This window comes from Filobasidium floriforme (genome assembly GCF_021052385.1).
Source record: "Filobasidium floriforme strain CBS 6241 chromosome Unknown HD553scaffold_13, whole genome shotgun sequence".
Taxonomy (NCBI): domain Eukaryota; kingdom Fungi; phylum Basidiomycota; class Tremellomycetes; order Filobasidiales; family Filobasidiaceae; genus Filobasidium; species Filobasidium floriforme.
Window position 1 is genome coordinate 268,469 of NW_025763634.1, and position 20,916 is coordinate 289,384.

A 20,916-nucleotide genomic window follows, 5' to 3' on the forward strand; every position below is an offset into this window, starting at 1 on the left:
GACTCGTATATATGGCTGTCACAAATCATAGAGGAGAGCGCCAGGTGTGAAATACGCCTTACGACTGGCGTTCCGATACCAGCTCTTCGCTCTCAATCGGTTCTCGTCCCAAGACTTTTCATCAGTCATATCGCAGACGAGTCATATCCATGACCAACATCCCAACCTTGTTGAAATGCACGTGGGCATCGCGTCGATCGAGATGTCGTGCTTAGCTGGTATCTCTGGCGGCGCCGGCATGACAACCCGTCGGGGTCGACCGTAGACCTTGACAGAAGGGCGCCGCATTGCCTAGATCTCCTATCGCACGATGGTATGCGAGATCCGGCAAGATAGCTCTGGGTGGTGGTTGCCATGATCCACGAGGCTCGGCTTTGCACATTCGAGGTCGCTCGAGATAACGCCGACTGAAATCCCCGAGGTATGAGAGCAGGTCTTTGGGCTGAAACGCCTCTCGATGGCGTGATCGTCATTCTGACGTGACCGCGAATTGACATTTGCATCCGAGGCGTGGCCGGAGCTGACCGAAGACCGAGGGGGATCGTGCCGAGGACTTTATTGTTTCGTCGGACTATATAGACCGGCGACACCTCATTTACTACGTTGCTACAGAGCTCTAGAGCCGAGTTGCAATTCCTCTGCTCACCAACGCAAAGCAAATAAGATCGTTGCGCGATGTCGACCGAGACAACCAGACGACCCAACTTCCTGATCGCAAGTTCCACACGCGCGGAAACGACTCGCTCGCGGTTGATCTGATCGCTGACCTTGCTGCTCGCTGCTCGTTCGAAAACAGATCGTAGCGGATGATCTAGGTTTCAGCGATATCGGAGCCTTCGGCTCAGAGGTGAGCTCCTAGCATTTCTATTCTCGCTGGTCTCATCGCTGAAAATCGCCATTGTCTATCTTCGTTAGATCTCGACGCCGAACCTTGACAAGCTAGCGAGCGAAGGGATCCGCCAGACCGGGTTTCATACAGCTTCCGCATGCAGCCCTACCCGGTGAGTCGCGCATAGAAACCCCTCCACGATCCCATCTGCCTCAAGACTGATCACGGTATACGCTGCCAGGTCCATGTTGATGAGCGGGACCGACAACCACCTTGCCGGTCTGGGCCAGATGGCAGAGACGATCGCTCGGGACCCGCTCTACCAGGGTAGGGTCGGGTATGAAGGGATGTTGAACGAGGTCCGTCGAACTCTTCCTCGCCATATTGTTTTTGTCGCTCAAAGTATACCTAGCTGATTGTGGATTGTGGATGTAGCGCGTAGCGGCTTTGCCTGAGATCTTGCAAGATGCGGGTTACGAGACGATCATGTCCGGTAAGCCTCCTCATCTCTGACCAGCCCCCAAGACGACCCAGATAGGCTTTACTGACAGGATTAACTTGATTATGTAGGGAAATGGCACCTCGGCCTCCCGAAACACGCTCAACCTCATGCCCGCGGGTTCGAGAAAGTCTTCAGTTTGCTTCCCGGCGCTGGAAACCATTGTAGGTCTTCCCCTCTTCCCCACAACCCGAACCAACTTCGCGAAATGTGGTAGCTTACCTCACATCTTTCTCCGCATTTGAAGACCTGTACGAACCATTCCTAGAGGACGGAACCCCTGCCATCAAGATGCTTCCTCCCCTCTATACCGAAGGCCCCGATCAGATCTCTCACAAAGATATCCCTAACATCCCAGCTGAGGGATTCTACTCGACCCAGTATTTCACGGAGCGCATGCTCGGGTTCCTCAAAGACCGAAAGACGAACGAAAAGGGGGAGGAAAGGCCTTTCTTTGCGTATTTGCCTTATACTGCACCGCATTGTAAGTCTCCTCGCTATGGTGGATCGATTTGGGCAGCCAGCTAAATTTCAGCTTATGCCATTCATGCAGGGCCTTTACAAGCGCCGGAAGACATCGTAGCGAAGTACAAAGGCAAATACGCCGATGGACCTGAAGCGTTGCGTCTCTCAAGGCTGGCCAACCTCAAGGAATTGGGTCTTATCGCCCCTGATGTGAGTTGTCCTGGCGCCGATATGTGAGAGGAAGAAAGGCCTAACGAGCTCTACGCGTGGATAGGTTGCACCGCACCCAATGGTCTCCGCCTACGGGACGGAAGAATGGGCTAATCTTTCTGAGGAGGAACGACAGCTTAGTCAACGCAAGATGGAGGTAAGCCCGGCGACTCTCCCTCCGACTTCCTTCTGCTTCTCGGGCGCCTGTCTGATCTGTAACATCATGGTTTGCGGATAGGTCTACGCGGCGATGGTGGAAATCATGGACACCCAGATCGGACGGGTCGTCGATTACCTGGCTTCGACCGGGGAACTGGATAACACGTTCGTCTTCTTTAGCAGCGATAACGGAGCTGAGGGATCACTGTCAGTATGCCTTTCGCCCATTTGGAGCATCGCATTGCTATGAGGTTCGTTTGCGCTGATAATGCATGTTCTGATATTTTCCCGAACGTGATAGGTTGGAAGCTATCCCGATGATGGGCGAAGCGCTCCAAGCTACCATCCGGAAGTACTTCGACAACTCCCTTGATAACATCGGACGGGGTAACTCGGTAGGTCCGCGTTCCATTTATGCCATCTTAATACAATTATCGAGCACGGGCGCTGATAAGGTCAACTGCCGGTAGTTTACTTATCTGGGACCTCGATGGGCTCAGGCTGCTACGGCGCCATCCAGGATGTATAAGGGTAAGCCGAAACGTCTGCTTTTTTCCGATCTCGCCATCGCTCTGTGGTAGCCTTGCCCATATAATACATCTGACACTGCCTTCCGACTGCTTCACATCTGAACCTAAAGCCTGGTCGACGGAGGGAGGAATCCGATGCCCGGCCATCGTACGACACCCTTCGATCCCGGGTGAGAAGAGGGGCGAAGTGGAACATGCGTTTACTACCGTGATGGACATCCTACCTACAGTGGTAAGTACCCATCTTCCGGCCCGTCCCCTAGCATGGTCGAGCGAATCGTATTGACGAGTACAATTTCCCGTCGAATTGAAAACAGCTGGATTTGGCTGGCGTTTCGCATCCAGGGAGGGCGTTCCGCGACCGTACCGTCCTGCCGCCCAAGGGGAAAAGCTGGACGCGTTGGTTATCCGGGGCCGAGGGGGATGTACATGATGAAAACGCTGTGCACGGTTGGGAACGTGAGTACAGGATCCCTCGCATCGAAGCATACGTTTCCGGCGAGACTGACGATCGATGGCCGGATAACCTCGATGTTCATCAACCTATAGTCTTTGGCCAAGCGGCCATCAGACAAGGCGGTTGGAAAGCCGTTTGGTTGCCGCCGCCTACAGGGAACGGCGAATGGTTACTCTTTGATCTGTCTACCGGTGCGTTCGTTCACCCTCTTTAGACGATCTTTTGAATTTTGGCATTTCGTCTCAGTCCCTGTGCCCATACTAACTGCCACTTCTTCGTAACCATGTAGATCCTGGCGAGACGAAAGACCTTGCCCGCACGAATCCTGATAAACTGGTCGCGCTGGTCAAATATTGGCATGAGTACGAGGCAGAGACAGGTACGATCTTGAGACCTGTCGATGAGGGGACGGGGCCTGGTTCAGGGGGTTTCGGGAGGTTTACGGGAGTAGATTGGGCGGACTGGGGGCAGTGATGCTTTCGTCAGCTCCAGCCAACGTGACTCTTGTCAAAGCGCAGGCTCGAGTCCGGATACGTTTGAGCATCATCTCCCATCGCTTCTTTCAATGCTGCCAGCAATAAACTTTGCAACATTCAACTCCAAACCCATCACATTGAGTTCCTCGAAAGTGAAAGGTATTAATTCCGAGGCAAGAGATCTTGCTGAGGTAATATTGTATTCGCATGACCAGGTCTCTAACGGTTGGGGATAGAGCTCGCAAACAACTTAACGTCTCAGCATGCAGTATGATGAGAATCGCGAGACCGCGTCTCTCCCAGATTTGAAGTCCAATCACCTGAAGAATACCCTGGCCAGTACTGCTCGGGGTATTATCACCGCCCATGCATCTATCTTATCAAGTTTTGCTGACTGCTTTTTGCAAATGTTCCAGCACACGAGTCTTCCGACATTGCAGCGTCTTAGTAACAAAGTGGTATCTAAGGATGCAACACAGATATCATTATCATCTCAGCGATATTACAAGCGATCTATGTGGCTGATACACAACTGCTGGTACAACAAAGCTAACGAAATGTTGAGCGGCAGGAACCGGAGAACCACGGTTTTTCATGGCTGACCTTCTTCCCTAGGGTTGATTCCGAGTCCCCTCCAGAAATTCTCCCTGATGTGATCAGGTTGATATCCCATCAGTCGCCACAAACGATCACACAAGAGCCATAAAAAGACACCTTGAGCCAATACCGTAACACCCAACTCCACCCAGATCCAGAACTTGTCATTTTCTTGCTTGGTGGTGACAACCGGACTTTCTGGTAAGGCCCAATGCATCTATCACAGCCTGAGTGATTTGCGGGGGGGTCAACGTGCTGTCCGGAGGCAGATCGAATTCTTGGCCGTTGACATAAATCTTCCTGATTCCTTCTGGGGTCGAAAGTCCCTGGATGGGTTTAGGCTGATACTCGGGGAAGTCTTCGTCTGTACAGGGCACGTCGTCTGTAGTAGGCACATCTGCCAAGGTGGAAATCTGGTCGTCGAAGTTGATCTGAACCTCATCAGGAGGGTTCCCGAAGACGTCCGAATAGGTAGACCGTTGCGTGAAGGAGGGAGACGAGCTGCAGCAGGAAGCAGCGGTGCGGCTGGTAAGAGCAAGACTGCACGAGGACGGATCAAGCGACATCGTGACGCGAGTGAGAAAGAAACGAGGATAGATTGTTCTCGGTTCTGATTTTAGAACCAACCGTTACTGACTAAATCAACGGGACATCGTTCGAAGCAGACACGTATATAGGGATAGTATATCAGGTCGGCCGAAAAACATTTCGAGGTTCTCAAGGCGTCGACATCTCCGTCAACAAAGGAATAACCACATCACGCCACGATGGCGTCAGATGCTCGATGATCCCGGAAACGGAAGATACTGTACTATTGTTGTAGGATTAAGGGAACGAGGAGTGGGACTACGTCGTTCCGGACAAACAACAGGATCCGGAGAACCCTCCCGATGAACGGATGAGGTATGCCATATCACGTCCTCGCTGCCTCATCCCTCTCCGAATAAACGACATCGCTTGATGTGAACCCTCTCGCGCGCACCCACCTGATTCAACCTTGTTGATGACAGCTTGCCCAGATAACAACGATGTCAGAGACGTTAAGCGATGCTATAGCAAGTGAGATATATCTTGGCCGAAATGCAGCAGCTCCAAGCCGAAAAACTATCCTTCGTGGCACAAACAGTTTCTTACACAGCAGCTGGAGTTACCGATATTGTATGGTACGATATACTCTCATATTTCATACACACGCTTCAGTGCCATCGTGACCTTATCCCACACACGGGTCGGACATCATCGTTGAGGACGGTACCCGCACCAGGAGTTTTCCCTCTGGCTCACATGGTAGCGACCTTCCTCTGCTCGCCAGGCTTAGAAGTTTCTGAGCGTCCGGCATTTTGCTGCTCCGCATCAAAAGCTCGTTGGGCCGCTTCTTCTTCTTTGCAGATCTCTCGCTGATTGTCCCACCAGGCGTTTTCCGTCACTTCCTTTCCGTTGCGGTACTTCGGATCATTCATTACAACCCAGCGCACTGGCTTTCCCGCCTGTTTACCATCTCTGATCGCTTTTTTGACATCTTCTTCCAGGCACCAATACGGATCTTTAGTACTCGTATGATCTTCAGTATCAGGCATTGATCCAATGCTTGCAGCAGGAACTTGTTCGCCGAAAGTTGCCGAATAGACGTCGTGAGGCCCACCATTCGACGACGGTACACCGCTGGCGGGGGTACTAGCGAGTGATTGTTGGCTGAGGGCGATCGAGGACATTGGAAAAGGACACGTATTGGGAATGGTAAAGTATCTGTATTGTTGTGTACTAGTCTTGAGATGGAATACGGTTATACTAAATACACAGCTTGTAGAGTCTGATGGAGTGCCAGTATAAATACTTATTCCTAGCTACTCGCCACCGGATATTCACGCAAGCATGACATAATGTTCGACAAAGGAAGCAATGAGGGGCATTCAAGCGGAGCAACTTGAATTGCCAAGAATTTGAAATAGTCACAGACGAGCAGGAGATACAGGGCGCTGTTGATCAGCCGGATGGCCATCAGGGTTCCGAGAACCTCAAGAATGGCGTAATTTGGAGACGCTCCTTTGTGTCTCTTTAGACAGACAGCGTTCTTGCCTTTATATTCACACGATAACACAGTAATCGAGGTCATGTAACTCTATGACTAACGCGACGATGCGGATGATACGATAGCATGCAGTCGCAGAGCACGTCCATATGTATCACGTACTCAGATCACTAGCCACATGGATTCGGGTTTGTCTATCTCGATAATGTATGATACAAATGGTATCGCCGGATGTTAGCGTCGATGAAGTCGCAGGTACGGAGTATAAGGCGTCGCAAGCCTCGTTCACCCGCGTTTGCAAATCAACCTGAAACGCGGGAACAAGGGAGGTAATTACTTGATAAGAAGATGGCAGAGATGACGTGGCAATAATCGTCCAGTGTTTTCGCGTGGCCAACGACTGAATCGGCCGTAATCGGGTTTCCTACGACCAGTCCGCGACCAAAAGCATCCTGCATGCATGCACTCACAACAACCTCGACATCGTCTTCAACGATTATCTACCTACTTCACCTCGACTCTCTAGCTCTCGCTCTCCACCTCGTCTCTTCCCCTTTCAACCTACCAAAAGCTCATTCCTCCTACGATGGTCCTCAAGCCTACTCCTACCGCTATTGCCAGCGCCCTCAGGCAGTTCCAGGCGAGTTCACCCTTGAGAGTTTCGCGTGGTATTCGAGCGAGGGTGCTCATACGAAAGCCCATTTTCTTCTTTTCCTGGCATTACCACCTATACACGAACGCCTGATCTGCTGGACCTCAATACGACCGCTTCACAAATGGCACAATTTACATTGCTCTCAAACTTGAACCTCGGGGGTTGGACGACGATTAGACCTCGACCAAGTTGGCTGCTTCGGCTTACCAGTCGACCGCTCCTTCGTCTGCTTATGCTGCCAAGCCCGGTTCCAACGTGAGCCTCTCATACACTATCTCATATTCCAAACTCTCAGCTGACTCAACAAGTGATCTTCTTGGGTGGACTCGCAGGGCAACTACACCGTCACCCTGATCCCCGGTGACGGTATCGGCCCCGAGATCGCCGAATCCGTCAAATCCATCTTCAGCGCCGCCAAAGCTCCTATTCAGTGGGAAGAGGTCGACGTCACCCCGACCTTGGTCAACGGCAAGACCGCCATCCCCGCCGACGCCATCGCTTCCGTCAAGAAGAACACCGTCGCGCTCAAAGGTCCCCTGGCGACTCCCATCGGAAAGGGACACGTCTCGTTGAACTTGACGTTGAGGAGGACGTTTGGCTTGTTTGCGAACGTCAGGCCTTGTGTGAGCATCAAGGGGTACAAGACGGCTTATGATGATGTCAACACGGTGTTGATCCGGTGAGTCTCGAGCTTGCTCGTATGAGAGGATGAAAGGGAGGGGGTCAAGATAGGGGTAATGGAGGCTGATACGATTTGGGGATTCGTGGATGGTAGAGAAAACACCGAGGGAGAGTACTCGGGTATCGAGCACGAGGTGGGTCAGCCCGAGCTTATTCGTGAAACAGCTTGGTTATCGTCGTGGCTGACACTTCGACCCTCCGCCTTTTACTCCCAGCTCGTCCCCGGTGTCGTCCAGTCCATCAAGCTGATCACCTACCAAGCCTCCGAGCGAGTCGCCCGATACGCCTTCCACTACGCCTCTGAACACGGCCGAAACAAGGTCACCGCCGTGCACAAGGCCACCGTCATGAAAATGTCCGACGGCATGTTCCTCGAAGCCTGCAGGAACGTGGCCAAGGACTACCCCAACGTCGTCTACGACGAGGACCTCCTCGACCGGGTCTGTCTCCGGGTCGTACAGGACCCGACCCCTTATGCCGACACGGTCATGGTCATGCCTAACCTTTACGGTGACATCCTCTCGGACATGTGCGCCGGTCTGATCGGAGGTCTCGGTCTGACCCCCTCGGGTAACATTGGAAAGGACGCTTCGATCTTCGAGGCCGTCCACGGGTCCGCACCGGACATTGCCGGCAAGGGGTTGGCCAACCCGACGGCATTGTTGTTGTCCTCGTTGATGATGTTGAGGCACATGAACCTGTTCAAGCACGCCGACAACATTGAGAACGCCATCTTCAAGGTGAGTCCTCTCGCGTTCTTCTTTTCGGACCTTCTCGTCTCGTCACAGCGTCTGACGAAATGCTCGCATCTTGCCCTTGCAGACCATCGCCGACGGAAAGGCCATCACGGGCGATCTGGGCGGAAAGGCTTCTACTGCGCAATACACCGAGGGCATCATCTCCAGGATCAAGTAGAAAATTTTGTAGATAGAGATCGAGGGATTGTGGTGTGGTGATGCATATATCCAAAATATACGAAAACGCTACGAAAGACTCGGCTTGGGCGAAATCACGGGGGAAGCAGATGGGGTTGGGCTTCAAAGCGTAAAGCAAAGCGTCGCAGCGTGTATAAAGGCCGTCACCACGAGCAGTGCGCGACAGCTACCGCTCGTGACCCAATATTGTTGGCGCTTTTTTCATCTCGTTTGACACACTCCTCGCTGCAAGACCCCGTCTTCTTCAATCGGATTCATCATGGGTCTTCATGTCGATGAAAGTGACTGGTATCAGAATGGTATATCTTGGTTGAGCACGGAAAGTCAGGGGATTGCCATTTTACCTCCGATTCGCCTCCGATCCCTTGCCTCCACCTCTCAGGATTCTGGTCGATGGGGTCGGTCGGTCGTGTTTCCATATCTCATCTTCCACCTTTTCTGAAATCAAGGTCAAAGGCAGCTAGTCCATCGATCATAGATCATAGATTGTACTGCCTGAGTCATAGCTCTCGCAACTAGCTGCATCATATAGTCGAACAGGAAGACCGGCTGTATCTTGGTCTCGATCGACCATTGTGTAGGTTGGAGGATCGAATCTCTGCCTATCCCACTGTTTCGCTACTGATTTTGCTGAGGTTTCTATCTGTCTCGCTCCCAGCAGACACCTTTCTTCTGCCATCTTCACCACGTATATAAAGAACATATCACGATGACCGTCGAACAATGCTCCGGCATCCGGGACGACTTCGTCAAATGCGTCCTCCGTACAAATTGCGTCCTTCGTCAGAATCGGACCGTGGCGGACTGTGTGAAACATCCGGAAGAGCTACCGGAACAATGTCTACACTTGATGTCGGCTTTCAATAATTGCAAGAAGGGACTGGTCAGTCTAGAGATGTTCGACGAGGGTTTCCTCAAGCCAGGGAGCTGATAGGCATGTCGTGTTTGCAGCTGGATATGCGCAAGAGGTTTAGGGGGAACATCACGACGACAAGTAAACCTGCCTCAGCAGAGCCCGTGGCCGACATCTCTCTATAAACACCATCCTTCCGCCCGGCGATACCTTTCTCTATCAATCCATCATCATGGCCGCCATTATCATTATCGTTGTACACAGCACAGGAACGTGCATTACATCTCGCATAGAAACCATCTACTGTTGATCTCCCCAGCATTCAGGTCTACCCCGCTACGGTCTTGGTAGCGATCGTACTCGTGATCACCGCCGCCAGCATATCCTTCTCTGCCTCTGTCGATGGGGCGTTAGGGGCCAGGTTCATCTCGTTGAGCTTGTAGAGCTGCAAGCACAAGGTTGAAAGTCCCAAACCCTCGATCAGTCCCATTACGGCAGGCGAGCAGGCCGCAGGAGTGAAGAATAGATGAAGACGGACCTTCTTGAGCCCTTTCCAATCCACGTCAGACTCTCTCAACTGTGAGAGGCTCGTCATCTCCCCCTCGACTAGGTCAGACATGGCGTCAACGAGCTTCTGCTCGTGTTCCGCTTTAGCATCTTCATCAGAAGAAAGTGGTAATGATGTCGAGGTTGATGTTATAGAGGATAAAGATGGGGGTCCTATTCGAACGAGGATGAGATTCTTGGTCGTCGCTGAGATTCCGAATTTCCTTAGTGCTTCATTGATTTGGGGCTGCGATGCGATTTAGATTCGAGGAGGAGTGACCGATCCGAATTATCAGCACTTCGTCCTCAGCTGCTTCAAATGCCTGGAAAGAGGAAAGTATAAAACGGCTCACCGTAGCGGACGGGTGGAGCGATAGCAAGACTTCGCTATGCAACGTTTTTGTCTTCAATGGCCCTGAGCTGGCAGCTTGTAAGGCAGAGTAGATGGCTGTTAAGAGTTGTTCCCGATCCACAATCTGTTCCGGGTCGAGACATTTTGCCCTCGCATCAGCCTTCGTCAATCTGCCATGTATCCGGCTCGTGGACGCTCGGACTGACCATATTAGCTTCGACGAAAGCATAATCCAACAAATCTCTCTCCTGATCCCCTTCTTCCCCCTCCATCGTCGCTGCGGCGACGAGCCGTTTTCGAAGATCCGCAGAGTTGGTGACATTTTTGAAGAAAGCTAGGTGAACCGAGGAGTGGTCGTCGGGAAACTGGGAAAGGTGGTATGATTCCATGATGATCGCCGATGTGTCTATAAGATTTGCTAGTGCGATACTGGAGAGTTCTAGGGTGCTATTGTATCTATAGCGGTACGTAGGTAGAAGTAAAGCATGTACTCTAGCATGTATCATCGAGGGCAGCAGTAGCAGCAGTAGTAGCAGCAGCAGGTGGAGGGCGACTTCGCGCTCGGGGGGACCGTCGATCGTCACTCAACCAAAAGTCTACAACTACCTACCTTATATCATCACCAAAGTCCCATCCCATATAAAGCCATAGATATTTGCCTATTCTCTATATAATAGCTAACAAGCTTGAATTGGGCGAATCTGTTTTATAACGGACGATCGCCGATCGCCATGACGCAGGATGTCGTCTCAATCTCCCTCGAACCCGCTTCAAGCCAAGGTCTGCTTCGTCCCGTCTCGCGGTATGAAGAAGATATAGGAAGACCAATCTACAAAGAGTGAGCAAAAATGCTACATGCTTGGGTATATAATTGCGACTCATTTTTCCTGTCGTTGATTAGGAAACCGCCTGCAACGGCCAAATTCGATCGGGCCGTCACTGAGCTGCTTTTGCTCAAACCTGGCAGGTTCTCCGAGATCAAAGCTGATAACGTACATCTCATCAAGAGCGATAGCGAGAAAGCAGCCGAGGAGGCTGAAGAAGACTCTAAAGAGGATGATAAGGTGGATGAGGATGTCGCAAACGACCAAAATCGGAGGAAAGAGTTGAGTGCGGAAGAGATGGGGATGATGAAGTACGAAGTCGCTGGCAGATTACAGTGAGTGATCGCTAGCCATGTCGGTCGGAGATATCACTTGCCATAGCTATAACTCACTCAATATGAAATGATTGCCGTGTATCGAAATGTTTACCACCGCAGCGCCGCTTGGCAACAGATGATGAAAACCAGCGAGATCATCCGTTCCCTCACTCCCCTCCAGCCGCACCCATACACCGAACCACACCTAGTCGGCAACGCTACCATCCCAGCCGATTCCCTTATGACCACCTCCTCCCTCTCAGATAAACCGCCTACCAAGGACATCTTTGCGGCTCTGGATGTGAAGAAGATGATACTGGCAAGGAACCGGAAGGGTCTGTCGGATGCCAAGGAAGCGTTGGTATCAAGAGCAGGGGAGATGCGCAGACAGATGGCTGGAGAGCCTCAATACTGGACCGATCTCAAAAACCTAGCCGGGTTCCCCATTCCGGCGGACGACACCCCGACGGGCATGCAGATGAACGCTATCGCCGGTCCCAGCGACCCCAAAACCGACATCAGCAACAGTAACAAAGTATGGTCGATCCGACCACGCTGGAAGCCCGGTAGAGACCTCGATGCACGTGTCCAGATGGCTTCGGACGTGATGATCCCCTACGCACCGGACGAGGCGGGTCTTTCTTTCCGTATGGCCGCTATAGCGACTTTAGATCCCCCTGCGTCCCCGGTTGGTGACCGTAAGCAGGAGGTGCAAGGGAGCTCGACCAGTTCTAGGACGACGATCAAGATACCAGCGAGGAGACGAAGACGGCTGCGGCTGTGTATACGAACAGCAGATAAGAGGGATAATCAGGTGTCGTATAGCACCCTCGATGCTTCGGCGTTAGACGAAGACGATAGTGAAGGTGCCGACTCGAGTCGAAGCTTAGAGCGCGCTGCAGAGGAACTCTTCGAGGAAGAGATCTATAACGAGGTAAGTTTGGAGTTCGCTAAGCTGAGTGCATTGCAGCCAGGGTCAGAGTTGATTCCCTTCAACAGATACGGATAGAAGCCAAGGCTAGCCCCACGCTAAATGCTCGGATCTCGGTCGACTCTGTTACTATCTCGGCTGTTCCCGAGCAAGAACTGGTCTTCGAACTCGTCAGTGCAGCCTCTCACGCACGCCTGAGGAAATCAAAGCTCAAACGACCTTGATATTGTACAGGTCAACTTAGACGAGCTGGAGAGTGACGAAGACGGGCCAAAGAGATCATCAGCCAAGGCCGATCTGATCCTCTCGATCGTCAAGATGAGTATGCTCAAGATCTACCGGGAACGCGGCGCACCGAAAGCCGTCGAACCAGAGCCTACGACTAAAGAGATATCTGGACCTTCCCGACCAAAAGCTGGGGCGAGATCTAAACCAGGTCAACCCCCATCTGCCGCGGTCAAACCTGTACCACCATCCTTGGCGAAGGCAACAGTCTTTGGGACGCTGGTGCCTTATCTGCACTACCAAGCCTTTTTGGGACGCCTACTTCAGGTACTCGAAGGATTCAAGAGGACGATCGGGTCGTTTGGGTTGGACCTTGGGATCCGGCGGAAGGATAGTGGGGTAGTGGGAGGCCTGGATTGGGCTTCGCTTGTGGGTGGGACAGACGGGTATAAGGATGGGAGTATCGACGTAACCCTAGAGGGAAGGTAAGCAAAGCTCGAGGAAATTATGGAAGTTCCGCAAGTTTGCTGACGATACACCTTGAATTAGGCAAATCGTTTCCCTCACCATCTCCTCATCAGCGACGTTCACGCTCGTCTTCCCCAACGTATACCTTCCTTCCAGCGATATGACCCAGCTCCCATCCTACATCTCGCGGGAAATTCGGCAATGCCTGGTGGATATCATCGAGGAACACGTTCGAAGCAAGATCGAAACCGCTGGGTTTGCCAAGGTGGCCAAGGATCATCTCGCGGGGACTGTCAGTACGGCAAAGACGAAAATGTGCGTAGTGAGATAGAGGCTCTCGGATGGCCGGTGATCGACCGCTAAATGGGATGGTTGACCATTACAGAGCTGTCGATATTGGTGCAACATCAACCGCTACCAGCATCAAGGCGTACATCCTCCGGCGCAAGGGAGACAGGGATACACATGGGCAGGAGACTACCATTCAGCATATTGAAGAGGTCGTGTTTGATGGTACGAAGTCGGACGAGGGCGAGCTACTCCGCTGGGTGGATCGTATGATTGTACGGTGACAACATGCATTCGAGACGCAGGGTATAGCGATGTGAACTTCCATGCATGTCGTGCTGCTAGAATAGACCATTGATAAGGCGACGGTTCATCACGGCCGATAATCTCGGATCATTAATTCCCGGCGAATGATCGTTCCTGAATGACGATGATCTCCGCCTCGGAGGCAATGCATGAAACGGAGATGACCGATTGGATGACCATAGACCGCAGGCCGCAGGAAGGTCAGCAAGTCCTATATATCGATACCAGCTGCAACCACAACCTTCCCGCCGCGATACTTACCCGGTTCCGCCACAAGACAATAGATCGCACATCAAAATGGCGTCTGCTCAATCTCCTCTCGCTGGATTGTCTCCAGCATGTCACCTCCTGCTCGAGGCCAAGGCGAACAAGGGTAGGTCTCGCCTCGATAGATCTGCCCGCCACTTCCATTGGTGACTGATCTGCAGTCTCGATCAGGCCTTACTTTCGAAAAGATCGCTGAGAGTATCAACAAGCCGGAAGTTTGGACTGCCGCCGTGTTTTACGGTCAAGCCAAGGTATGCTTGTACCATTCCATTTAGACGTTACGTCAGCTTGACCGTAATATTTGTTCAATTCCAGCCGAGCTCGGATGATCTCGCCAAACTTGGAGAGGTCTTGGGTCTGGATCAAGAACAGCTGAAGTCGAGTTTCGGAGACCACCACATGGTTCACCGGGGAGAGACTTGGACGTGGCCACCTAAGGTAAGTCGGCCGAGCAGCATATCTGCGGCGTCAATCTGAAGCTAACGGTTGTGCGACTGATTACGTTAGGATCCCGTCTTGTACCGTCTATACGAAGTCTTGGTTGTATACGGCGTAAGTGCGATGGACCAACAAGAAGGGTTTCGATTCGCTGACCCTTATGGATATCCGCTTCCTGCTTTAGTACTCGTACAAAGCACTGATCGCCGAGAAGGCAAGTCTTACCGCCGAGTCCGTCGCACATCTATCGAATATTTGCTGACCACAATCACCGTGATTCATCGCTTTCCACAGTTTGGCGACGGTATCATGTCCGCCATCGACTTTCGAACATCCGTCGCTAGAAAACCAGACCCTAAGGGGGATCGAGTTGTCATCACCCTCGACGGGAAGGTAAGCCGGGTCTTTGGCTAAATTATAGAGAAAGAGATGAGTTGAGGGCTGACTGGGCTGCTATCGGCATTCGGTCCTGTCATTCAGTTCTTGCCCTACTCATCCACAGCTGAAGGAGGTACTTGGACCCGTGAGAACTGTTAAGCGAACGATCTTTGACAATCCCAAGCATGAACTTTGTAATCTGTAATTTATCGTCGAGAAACCAACTTGAAAAGCCTCCATAGTGCAGTCTTCCCTGTTCAATAAAACGTTATTGCAGCGAATTTCTCACAGTGTACGCCAGACACAGGTGGAAAGAGTATGAACTCATCTTCATCTTGGTTCTAAGGATCCAGACAATCAACGCTGGCAGCCTCATAGTTGTCCTCTTGTATTTGGCAACAGATGCGATAAAGCCGTTTGGCATGTTTTCTCTTCCCATAATCCCTTTGTGTGCAGAAAGGTCAACCTACTCTTTGGCATGATCAGCAGCTTGATCGTAATTGTATCAGTCTTTGAACCACGGACGATTCCGAATTGACGGACCCTGCATTTGCCCAGTTGGTCAGAGACTTAGGATACAGCGAGATCCGATATGTTGACTCTGGGTCATGGTACACCAAGGTCAGGTGCGAGCAACTGCTGGAACACCTAGATGCTGGAGTAGAGGAAAGGACGTGTGCTCAATGGGTGCTCAATGAAATGGCAAGAGAAGAAGCGGAAGAGGCGGAGGAGGCTGAATCGTTTAATAAATGGCGGCGAAACGATGACTGCAGTAATCTAGTGGCCTCGCTACTACATTGGTTGCATGCCTCGGATCAGCTCATCATCGTGTTGGGCTGAAGAACGGAAGGCATCTTTAAGCAGAGGAAGTCATTGCAGCGGGTCGCGGGAAAAGACCTGAGGTGTAGCATACCTGGCTGCAGCGACCGAGACAGCACCCTTTAGCCGGTATTATACCTCCCAGACGCTCTTCAGCTTGCTCGCTGGGAGGCGAGTGGAGATGGGTCGGACGACGTGGTCGTTCCCGGATCCAACGGTAGCAATGTCACCTCTTCCATCGTGGGTCAAGTCGGCCATCTGAAGCAGGACACAACATCGAAACTTCAATTTCTGTTATCTGGCGGGTTCATGCCCTCACTCGGTAGTGCTGCAAATAGGTATCAAATCGAAAGGAAAAAAGAAATACATTCTCTCTACGTCTACCCTCTGTCCCTGCAAAGGCTTCTACTTATCCATCAGGATCGCCTTCTTGCCTGTCTTGCCTCCGTTCTCGGCCCGGTCCCTGTCTCTATCCTCGGATCTGTCTTTCCTGCTCAGTCCTCCCAAGGTTTCGTTTGAAAGACAGGACCGCCAAATTCCAACCAGCTCCAACAGATTTCGGACTCTAATAAGCACAAGAAGCCTCCCCGACCCTCGTGTTCAGGATCAACGCTACGATGAGGCCGTACAGACCGATGACCTCGCTGTAATGAATTCCCATTGAGAGTCGGTCTCAGCAATGTCTGTCACGTATGTATGAAGGAAGGAGTTGAGAGGTAGGACAGGGGACTCACGCGAAAATGAGAATAAGGACCATCGAGACGAACACCCTCGATTCGTATAAATACGCTCGGACGCACTATCAACCCCCGTCAAGCAACCGAGTACTTCGTCAGCCTTCTCAGAAATCCGGAGAGAGTGGGCGAGACCGACTCACAGCATCTCCGACGATCCCAATCGCATACCCAGCCGCCAACCCCGTCATCCCACAAGCCAATCCCGCTCCCAAGTGGATGAACCCGCCGAAAAGAGAATAAGGCTCGGTAGGCGTGAGGGAACCTGCGATGAGGACGGAGACTACTAGGCCGTAGACTGCGATGACTGTGTGGATGAGAAGGATTCGATCAGTTCATGCGTAAGGCAATGATGCTAGGAAGAGCAAGAAGAGGAGGGGGGCTTACTACCGCTCATCTACACCCCCGTTACCCAACGACGATCAGCATCAACAATAGTGTAACATAAGCAGAATTGTCAGCCCACGCGCCCATTTCCCCTTACAAACAAGCACTAGAGGCACGCTGAAAGATCACTCACGACGACGGGGATCAAACTCTTCATCATCAGGTCCGGCCTGACCTGCCCTAACCCGGCGATACCGATCCCTGCTTTGGCGGTCCCGTAAGCTGCTCCGACTGTGGAGAGGACCATCTGGTGATGCCGGACGACGACAAGATAAATGTGTTGGGGGTGAGGAGTGTTTATATATATAAATATGTAGCCGGTTTGATCGGATTGCAGGTCCGAACAGAAGGAGGTGTAATGAAGAGGTAGAGAAGTGTGTGGTTAGAGGATAATTGCGAAATTGGTTGAACAAGAGTTGGCTTACGGCGGCTGTTACTCCGGCAAAGCTATATTGGAATGGAGAAGAACACAAGAAGGAGACTCATTGTCAGCATTGACAAGCTACCAGATCGCTTCTACCAGCTGTCGTCTCGACAACGAGAAAGGGAACCCCAAGTTCCCGAACCCTCGCCGCGGACATCAAGTCGGCTTGGATGCTCACCCGAAGAATGGGGCCCAAGGTGGACAGAGTTCCGACATGATTTCCGATCGACGTTTATGGAAGTATGTCTAGCAGTGAGTGGGCGTTAAGTAACCAGACGAGGCCGTTGTCATGAAATGTTGCCTCGATATCGATCATCATCCATCATCACGATCATGCATCATCGATCCAGCAGTAGCGACTGCAGTAACGCGAACGCGGACATCAGGAATCGATAGAAGATGTCCGCCACCGCATGGGAGTGGGTAACTTGGCCAGTCGAACATCAAACAACCATCATGAGACGACCTGTTCGGTAACCTCTCGCACACCGTCAAACTCCATACCATTCACCTGGAGCAAGCACACCTGAACTCACACCAAAGATGAATGGCGCATTCAAAGTTCCCGAACTCCCCTCTTCAGGCGGGTCCAAACGCAAGCTCCCCAGCTCATCAGCTACCGATACATTTGGAGCGGGTGTCAAACGACCTCGAACGAATAACAACGGCAGTGCGGACCCCTTGGCCAACCTCAGCAAGATCCCCAACTCTAGCAAATCGGCGGCTTCAACGGGAAACGCAGGAAGCATACCTATAGCCTCGGGGAAGGGTAAAGGAAGAGCAGCGACGGTGGAAGATGAACGAGATGAAGAAGGACCGCAGGACGTTCGGATGCAAGACGAGGAAGAGGATGTCGATGGGGTCTACGGGGTTGCCGAGGAGACGTTCGAAGCGGAAGACGGGGACGAAGAGGGAGGGAGGTTTTTCGGTGGGGGGACGAACGAGACGCAGGAGGTTAGTCTACTGTCCTCGGAATCGGAACTCGGCGAGCACGAGCCGTAGAGGTTGATGCTAACGCTATGTCGTATTACGGATATTGCTGTATTGCACGTGTAGCGGATCTTGGACATGTTCGCCAACGTAGCAGACGAACAAGTAAGCTACACCCCATGTCCAACCTTCTATTAAGAGCTCGCTTTAAACGCTGAAATCTCGAACTATTGCCCTAACTCTGTAGGCCTCGGCACTCCCGACGATCCCCGAGCTGAGGAAACAGATCATCAAGTTCGATCGGGTCGTCAGGAAGAATGCGGAGATGAGGAGCAAATGGATGGATCAGCCAACCAAGTGAGTCCTTGTCAAGCGTCATCTTGTTCGCGAGGGAGACGTTTCCGTGCGCCTCATGCTTTTCTGTTCATAACCCCACCTTCACACACGCACACGCTGACTCTGCTGTCGGGTACATCACTAGATACTTAGATTCCGAGACGGAACTGGACACGGCATTCACCTTCCTCTACCCTCTCCCTCAAAATCCGCTCCTATACTACCCAGAAGTCATCAAGAACGACCTTCTCCTGCCCGACCTCGTCCAACTCTTGTCCCACGATAACACGGATATCAGCTTACAGGTCGTCAGCGCGTTGTATGAGATGACCGATGAGGACGTCGGGGAGGATTTGTTGGAAGCCGAGGGGGAGGGGGAAGATGAGGACGAAAAGAGGGAGGAGATGAGGACGAAGTTGAGGCTGATCATGGGGGATTTCATCGGATTACTGGTGAGTCTCTTTGAAACGGGCAAAGACAAAGTCACAGCGGAAGCGTGTACGCTGATATTTTCCTAAAATCCTGACAGCTGGACCAATCCATCCTCGAACTCCTCGTCTCCAACCTCTCCCGCTTGAACGAAGAAGACGAAGAATCAGACCGTACAGGCGTATTCAACATCCTCGGCATATTCGACAACTTTCTCGGTTTCCTCCCCCCTCTGGCCAATCAGATCGTCGAGCAGACCGAGCTCTTACCATGGTTACTAAGTCGGTTGACGGTACCAGCTTATGATAGCAATAAACAGTATGCGAGCGAGGTCTTGGCGGTGCTCTTGCAGGAAGAGAGGGGGGTGAGGATGAAGCTGGCGGATCTGGGAGGTATTGAGCCGTTATTATTGGCCGTCTCGGTGCGTGCCGAACGTTTCTTGGAGCACCTAGATGGATCGATACATAAGCTGACTTTCCTTTCCTCGTTTCCTGTTCGCACTACAGGTCTACCGCAATAAAGACCCCGGCGACACGGAAGAACTCGAATACATGGAAAACATCTTCAACGCCCTCTGTTCCGTTCTCGCCGAGCCCGAACTCAAGCACGCCTTTCTCGAAGCAGAAGGTGTCGAGCTGATGGCACTGATCATGAAGGAAAAGGTCGTCGCTCGGACGAGAGCGATCAAGGTCATGGCCTATGCCACGCAAGGGGAAGATGGCAAGGGATGTTGTGAGCGTTTTGTAGAGGTTTTAGGGCTGAAGAGCTTGTTCTCGGCGTTTATGGGCAAGGTGAGCGAGTCAATACGGGAGCGCGCAAGGCGGGACAGGTAAGATTGTGATGCTGATCCGTTCGCTTGGGCTTTATAGGGCGGTCCGAAGAAATCCAAGACGACAGCAGCGTTCGCCACTTCGCCACTAGAAGACGAGGAACACGTCTTGTCCATCCTAGCGTCCCTTTTCACATCGCTCGATTCGGAAACACCGGCCAGGATCAGGACGCTGGCCAAATTTGTCGAAAACGACTACGAAAAGATCGACCGGTTATTGGAGATGCGAGAAGGAGCGGTAGGAAGATTGAGTCGAACGGATCGGGAGGTGGATATGGAGAAACAGGTAGGTCTTCGTCCGCAATCGGACTTTCGTGACCAGCATACTTTCGCCTCATTGAACCAAATCCGCGACGACAGATCATGCTAGAAAACGGCGAAGAGATCACTGACGAGGAAAAAGACGACTGGTACCTTCGTAAACTCAACGCGGGGCTATCACATTTGCAAAATATCGATTACGTCTTGGCCTGGGTCGTAATGGAGGATGACGGGGTGAGCACTCGGTGCTAAAGGCTGGCTGCGACTGGTGACTAATGATCAACGAGATCATCATCTCCTCAGGCTCAAGGTCATACGAAAATGCTACTCAGTCGAAAAGGCAAGACTTTCGAAGATGTAATCGGCGTGTTGAAGGGTAAGACGCAGGCGTTGATTGTTCAAAAAATCAAGCAGGTGGCTGACATCTCTTGCTCCGACAGAACTCCGAGATACGATCGCCTCTGATGCCGAGGTGGATAACGCAAACGACGGTCAAGCGGACGTACAGCCGGACAAGGTGATGATTCTGGACGCACTGGTGGCGTTTTGCCAACAGCTCTAGATCTAGTAACAAAAGGAAAGTAGAGGCAACTGGCGAGATTTGTATACATCAGAGTAGATGGCATAGATACAAGACGCTCTCGCGCATCATATCCGACAAACAGCGGTAGAACACATCGACCTGTCTCGCACGCTCAATGACCTGGGCTTGGCTCCCTGGGGGGTGAGGACGACTGACGATACAAGACGGGCACCGGGGACATGTCCGCAAGATACTGAATAATGAGCCGAACCTTGGGCAAGAACGCATTCAGAGACTGCATTATGACAACCTTGATCGCTTCACCAGAGAAGCCAGCCCATCAAGCAAATCTCCCTTAATCCCCCATCTTGGGTTGTGCCAATCGTCTCATCGTCCGCAATTATGCGTACCATTTCGAGCAGCAACCCGGCTGGAGACCATGCAATTGAAATAGTACAATATTTACAGTGTCAACAGCTCCATCGATTATTTCAATGGTCAGGGCTGGGTCAAGCCGCCTTGACGGTGA

General features: G+C 52.0%; 9 protein-coding genes across 9 annotated transcripts; 6 read left to right on the forward strand and 3 right to left on the reverse strand.

Moving 5' to 3' along the window:
- The first annotated feature begins 610 nt into the window (after positions 1-610).
- On the forward strand, positions 611-3,756 carry HD553DRAFT_46974 (alkaline-phosphatase-like protein). The gene is made up of 16 exons (XM_046184249.1): positions 611-714; positions 797-847; positions 916-1,001; positions 1,071-1,188; positions 1,265-1,322; positions 1,400-1,492; positions 1,576-1,812; positions 1,882-2,003; positions 2,068-2,160; positions 2,242-2,369; positions 2,464-2,557; positions 2,633-2,693; positions 2,803-2,924; positions 3,010-3,151; positions 3,242-3,340; positions 3,439-3,756. Exons 1-16 carry the CDS (start codon positions 676-678, stop codon positions 3,621-3,623), a joined length of 1,728 nt encoding a protein of 575 aa, XP_046035948.1. The 5' UTR covers positions 611-675; the 3' UTR covers positions 3,624-3,756.
- A 506-nt stretch (positions 3,757-4,262) lies between these two features.
- Positions 4,263-5,934, reverse strand: HD553DRAFT_356815 (uncharacterized protein; the record flags this gene model as incomplete). The annotated part of the gene is made up of 2 exons (XM_046183860.1): positions 4,263-4,723; positions 5,507-5,934. The coding sequence occupies 2 exons, from the start codon at positions 5,932-5,934 to the stop codon at positions 4,387-4,389; spliced, it is 765 nt and encodes a 254-aa protein (XP_046035949.1). The 3' UTR covers positions 4,263-4,386.
- An 801-nt stretch (positions 5,935-6,735) lies between these two features.
- Positions 6,736-8,573, forward strand: HD553DRAFT_312654 (isocitrate dehydrogenase). Its single transcript, XM_046180118.1, has 6 exons — positions 6,736-6,891; positions 7,084-7,161; positions 7,239-7,585; positions 7,682-7,721; positions 7,803-8,327; positions 8,410-8,573. The coding sequence occupies exons 1-6, from the start codon at positions 6,838-6,840 to the stop codon at positions 8,500-8,502; spliced, it is 1,137 nt and encodes a 378-aa protein (XP_046035950.1). The 5' UTR covers positions 6,736-6,837; the 3' UTR covers positions 8,503-8,573.
- Positions 8,574-9,231: 658 nt separating this feature from the next.
- HD553DRAFT_272963 (cytochrome c oxidase assembly protein PET191-domain-containing protein) lies at positions 9,232-9,560 on the forward strand (the record flags this gene model as incomplete). Its single annotated transcript, XM_046177795.1, has 2 exons — positions 9,232-9,405; positions 9,474-9,560. 2 exons carry the CDS (start codon positions 9,232-9,234, stop codon positions 9,558-9,560), a joined length of 261 nt encoding a protein of 86 aa, XP_046035951.1.
- A 143-nt stretch (positions 9,561-9,703) lies between these two features.
- Positions 9,704-10,662, reverse strand: HD553DRAFT_272949 (CGI-121-domain-containing protein; the record flags this gene model as incomplete). Its single annotated transcript, XM_046177793.1, has 4 exons — positions 9,704-9,820; positions 9,914-10,168; positions 10,275-10,397; positions 10,480-10,662. The coding sequence occupies 4 exons, from the start codon at positions 10,660-10,662 to the stop codon at positions 9,704-9,706; spliced, it is 678 nt and encodes a 225-aa protein (XP_046035952.1).
- Positions 10,663-10,920: 258 nt separating this feature from the next.
- On the forward strand, positions 10,921-13,821 carry HD553DRAFT_47014 (subunit 17 of mediator complex-domain-containing protein). The gene is made up of 7 exons (XM_046184250.1): positions 10,921-11,111; positions 11,175-11,432; positions 11,535-12,348; positions 12,414-12,515; positions 12,580-13,055; positions 13,120-13,353; positions 13,424-13,821. The coding sequence occupies exons 1-7, from the start codon at positions 11,005-11,007 to the stop codon at positions 13,608-13,610; spliced, it is 2,178 nt and encodes a 725-aa protein (XP_046035953.1). The 5' UTR covers positions 10,921-11,004; the 3' UTR covers positions 13,611-13,821.
- A 4-nt stretch (positions 13,822-13,825) lies between these two features.
- On the forward strand, positions 13,826-14,929 carry HD553DRAFT_47074 (cyanate lyase C-terminal domain-containing protein). Its single transcript, XM_046184251.1, has 7 exons — positions 13,826-14,005; positions 14,071-14,150; positions 14,215-14,337; positions 14,407-14,451; positions 14,522-14,551; positions 14,632-14,730; positions 14,818-14,929. Exons 1-7 carry the CDS (start codon positions 13,930-13,932, stop codon positions 14,872-14,874), a joined length of 510 nt encoding a protein of 169 aa, XP_046035954.1. The 5' UTR covers positions 13,826-13,929; the 3' UTR covers positions 14,875-14,929.
- Positions 14,930-15,826: 897 nt separating this feature from the next.
- HD553DRAFT_312662 (uncharacterized protein) lies at positions 15,827-17,359 on the reverse strand. Its single transcript, XM_046180119.1, has 7 exons — positions 17,258-17,359; positions 17,081-17,102; positions 16,789-16,902; positions 16,656-16,665; positions 16,412-16,575; positions 16,269-16,333; positions 15,827-16,178 (listed from the first exon to the last, which is right to left on the reverse strand). Exons 1-7 carry the CDS (start codon positions 17,293-17,295, stop codon positions 16,100-16,102), a joined length of 492 nt encoding a protein of 163 aa, XP_046035955.1. The 5' UTR covers positions 17,296-17,359; the 3' UTR covers positions 15,827-16,099.
- A 206-nt stretch (positions 17,360-17,565) lies between these two features.
- HD553DRAFT_296935 (Catenin-beta-like protein) lies at positions 17,566-20,534 on the forward strand. The gene is made up of 10 exons (XM_046178531.1): positions 17,566-18,033; positions 18,136-18,174; positions 18,257-18,366; positions 18,491-18,797; positions 18,875-19,195; positions 19,281-19,565; positions 19,644-19,889; positions 19,964-20,098; positions 20,168-20,240; positions 20,305-20,534. Exons 1-10 carry the CDS (start codon positions 17,623-17,625, stop codon positions 20,424-20,426), a joined length of 2,049 nt encoding a protein of 682 aa, XP_046035956.1. The 5' UTR covers positions 17,566-17,622; the 3' UTR covers positions 20,427-20,534.
- The last annotated feature ends 382 nt before the right edge of the window (positions 20,535-20,916 follow it).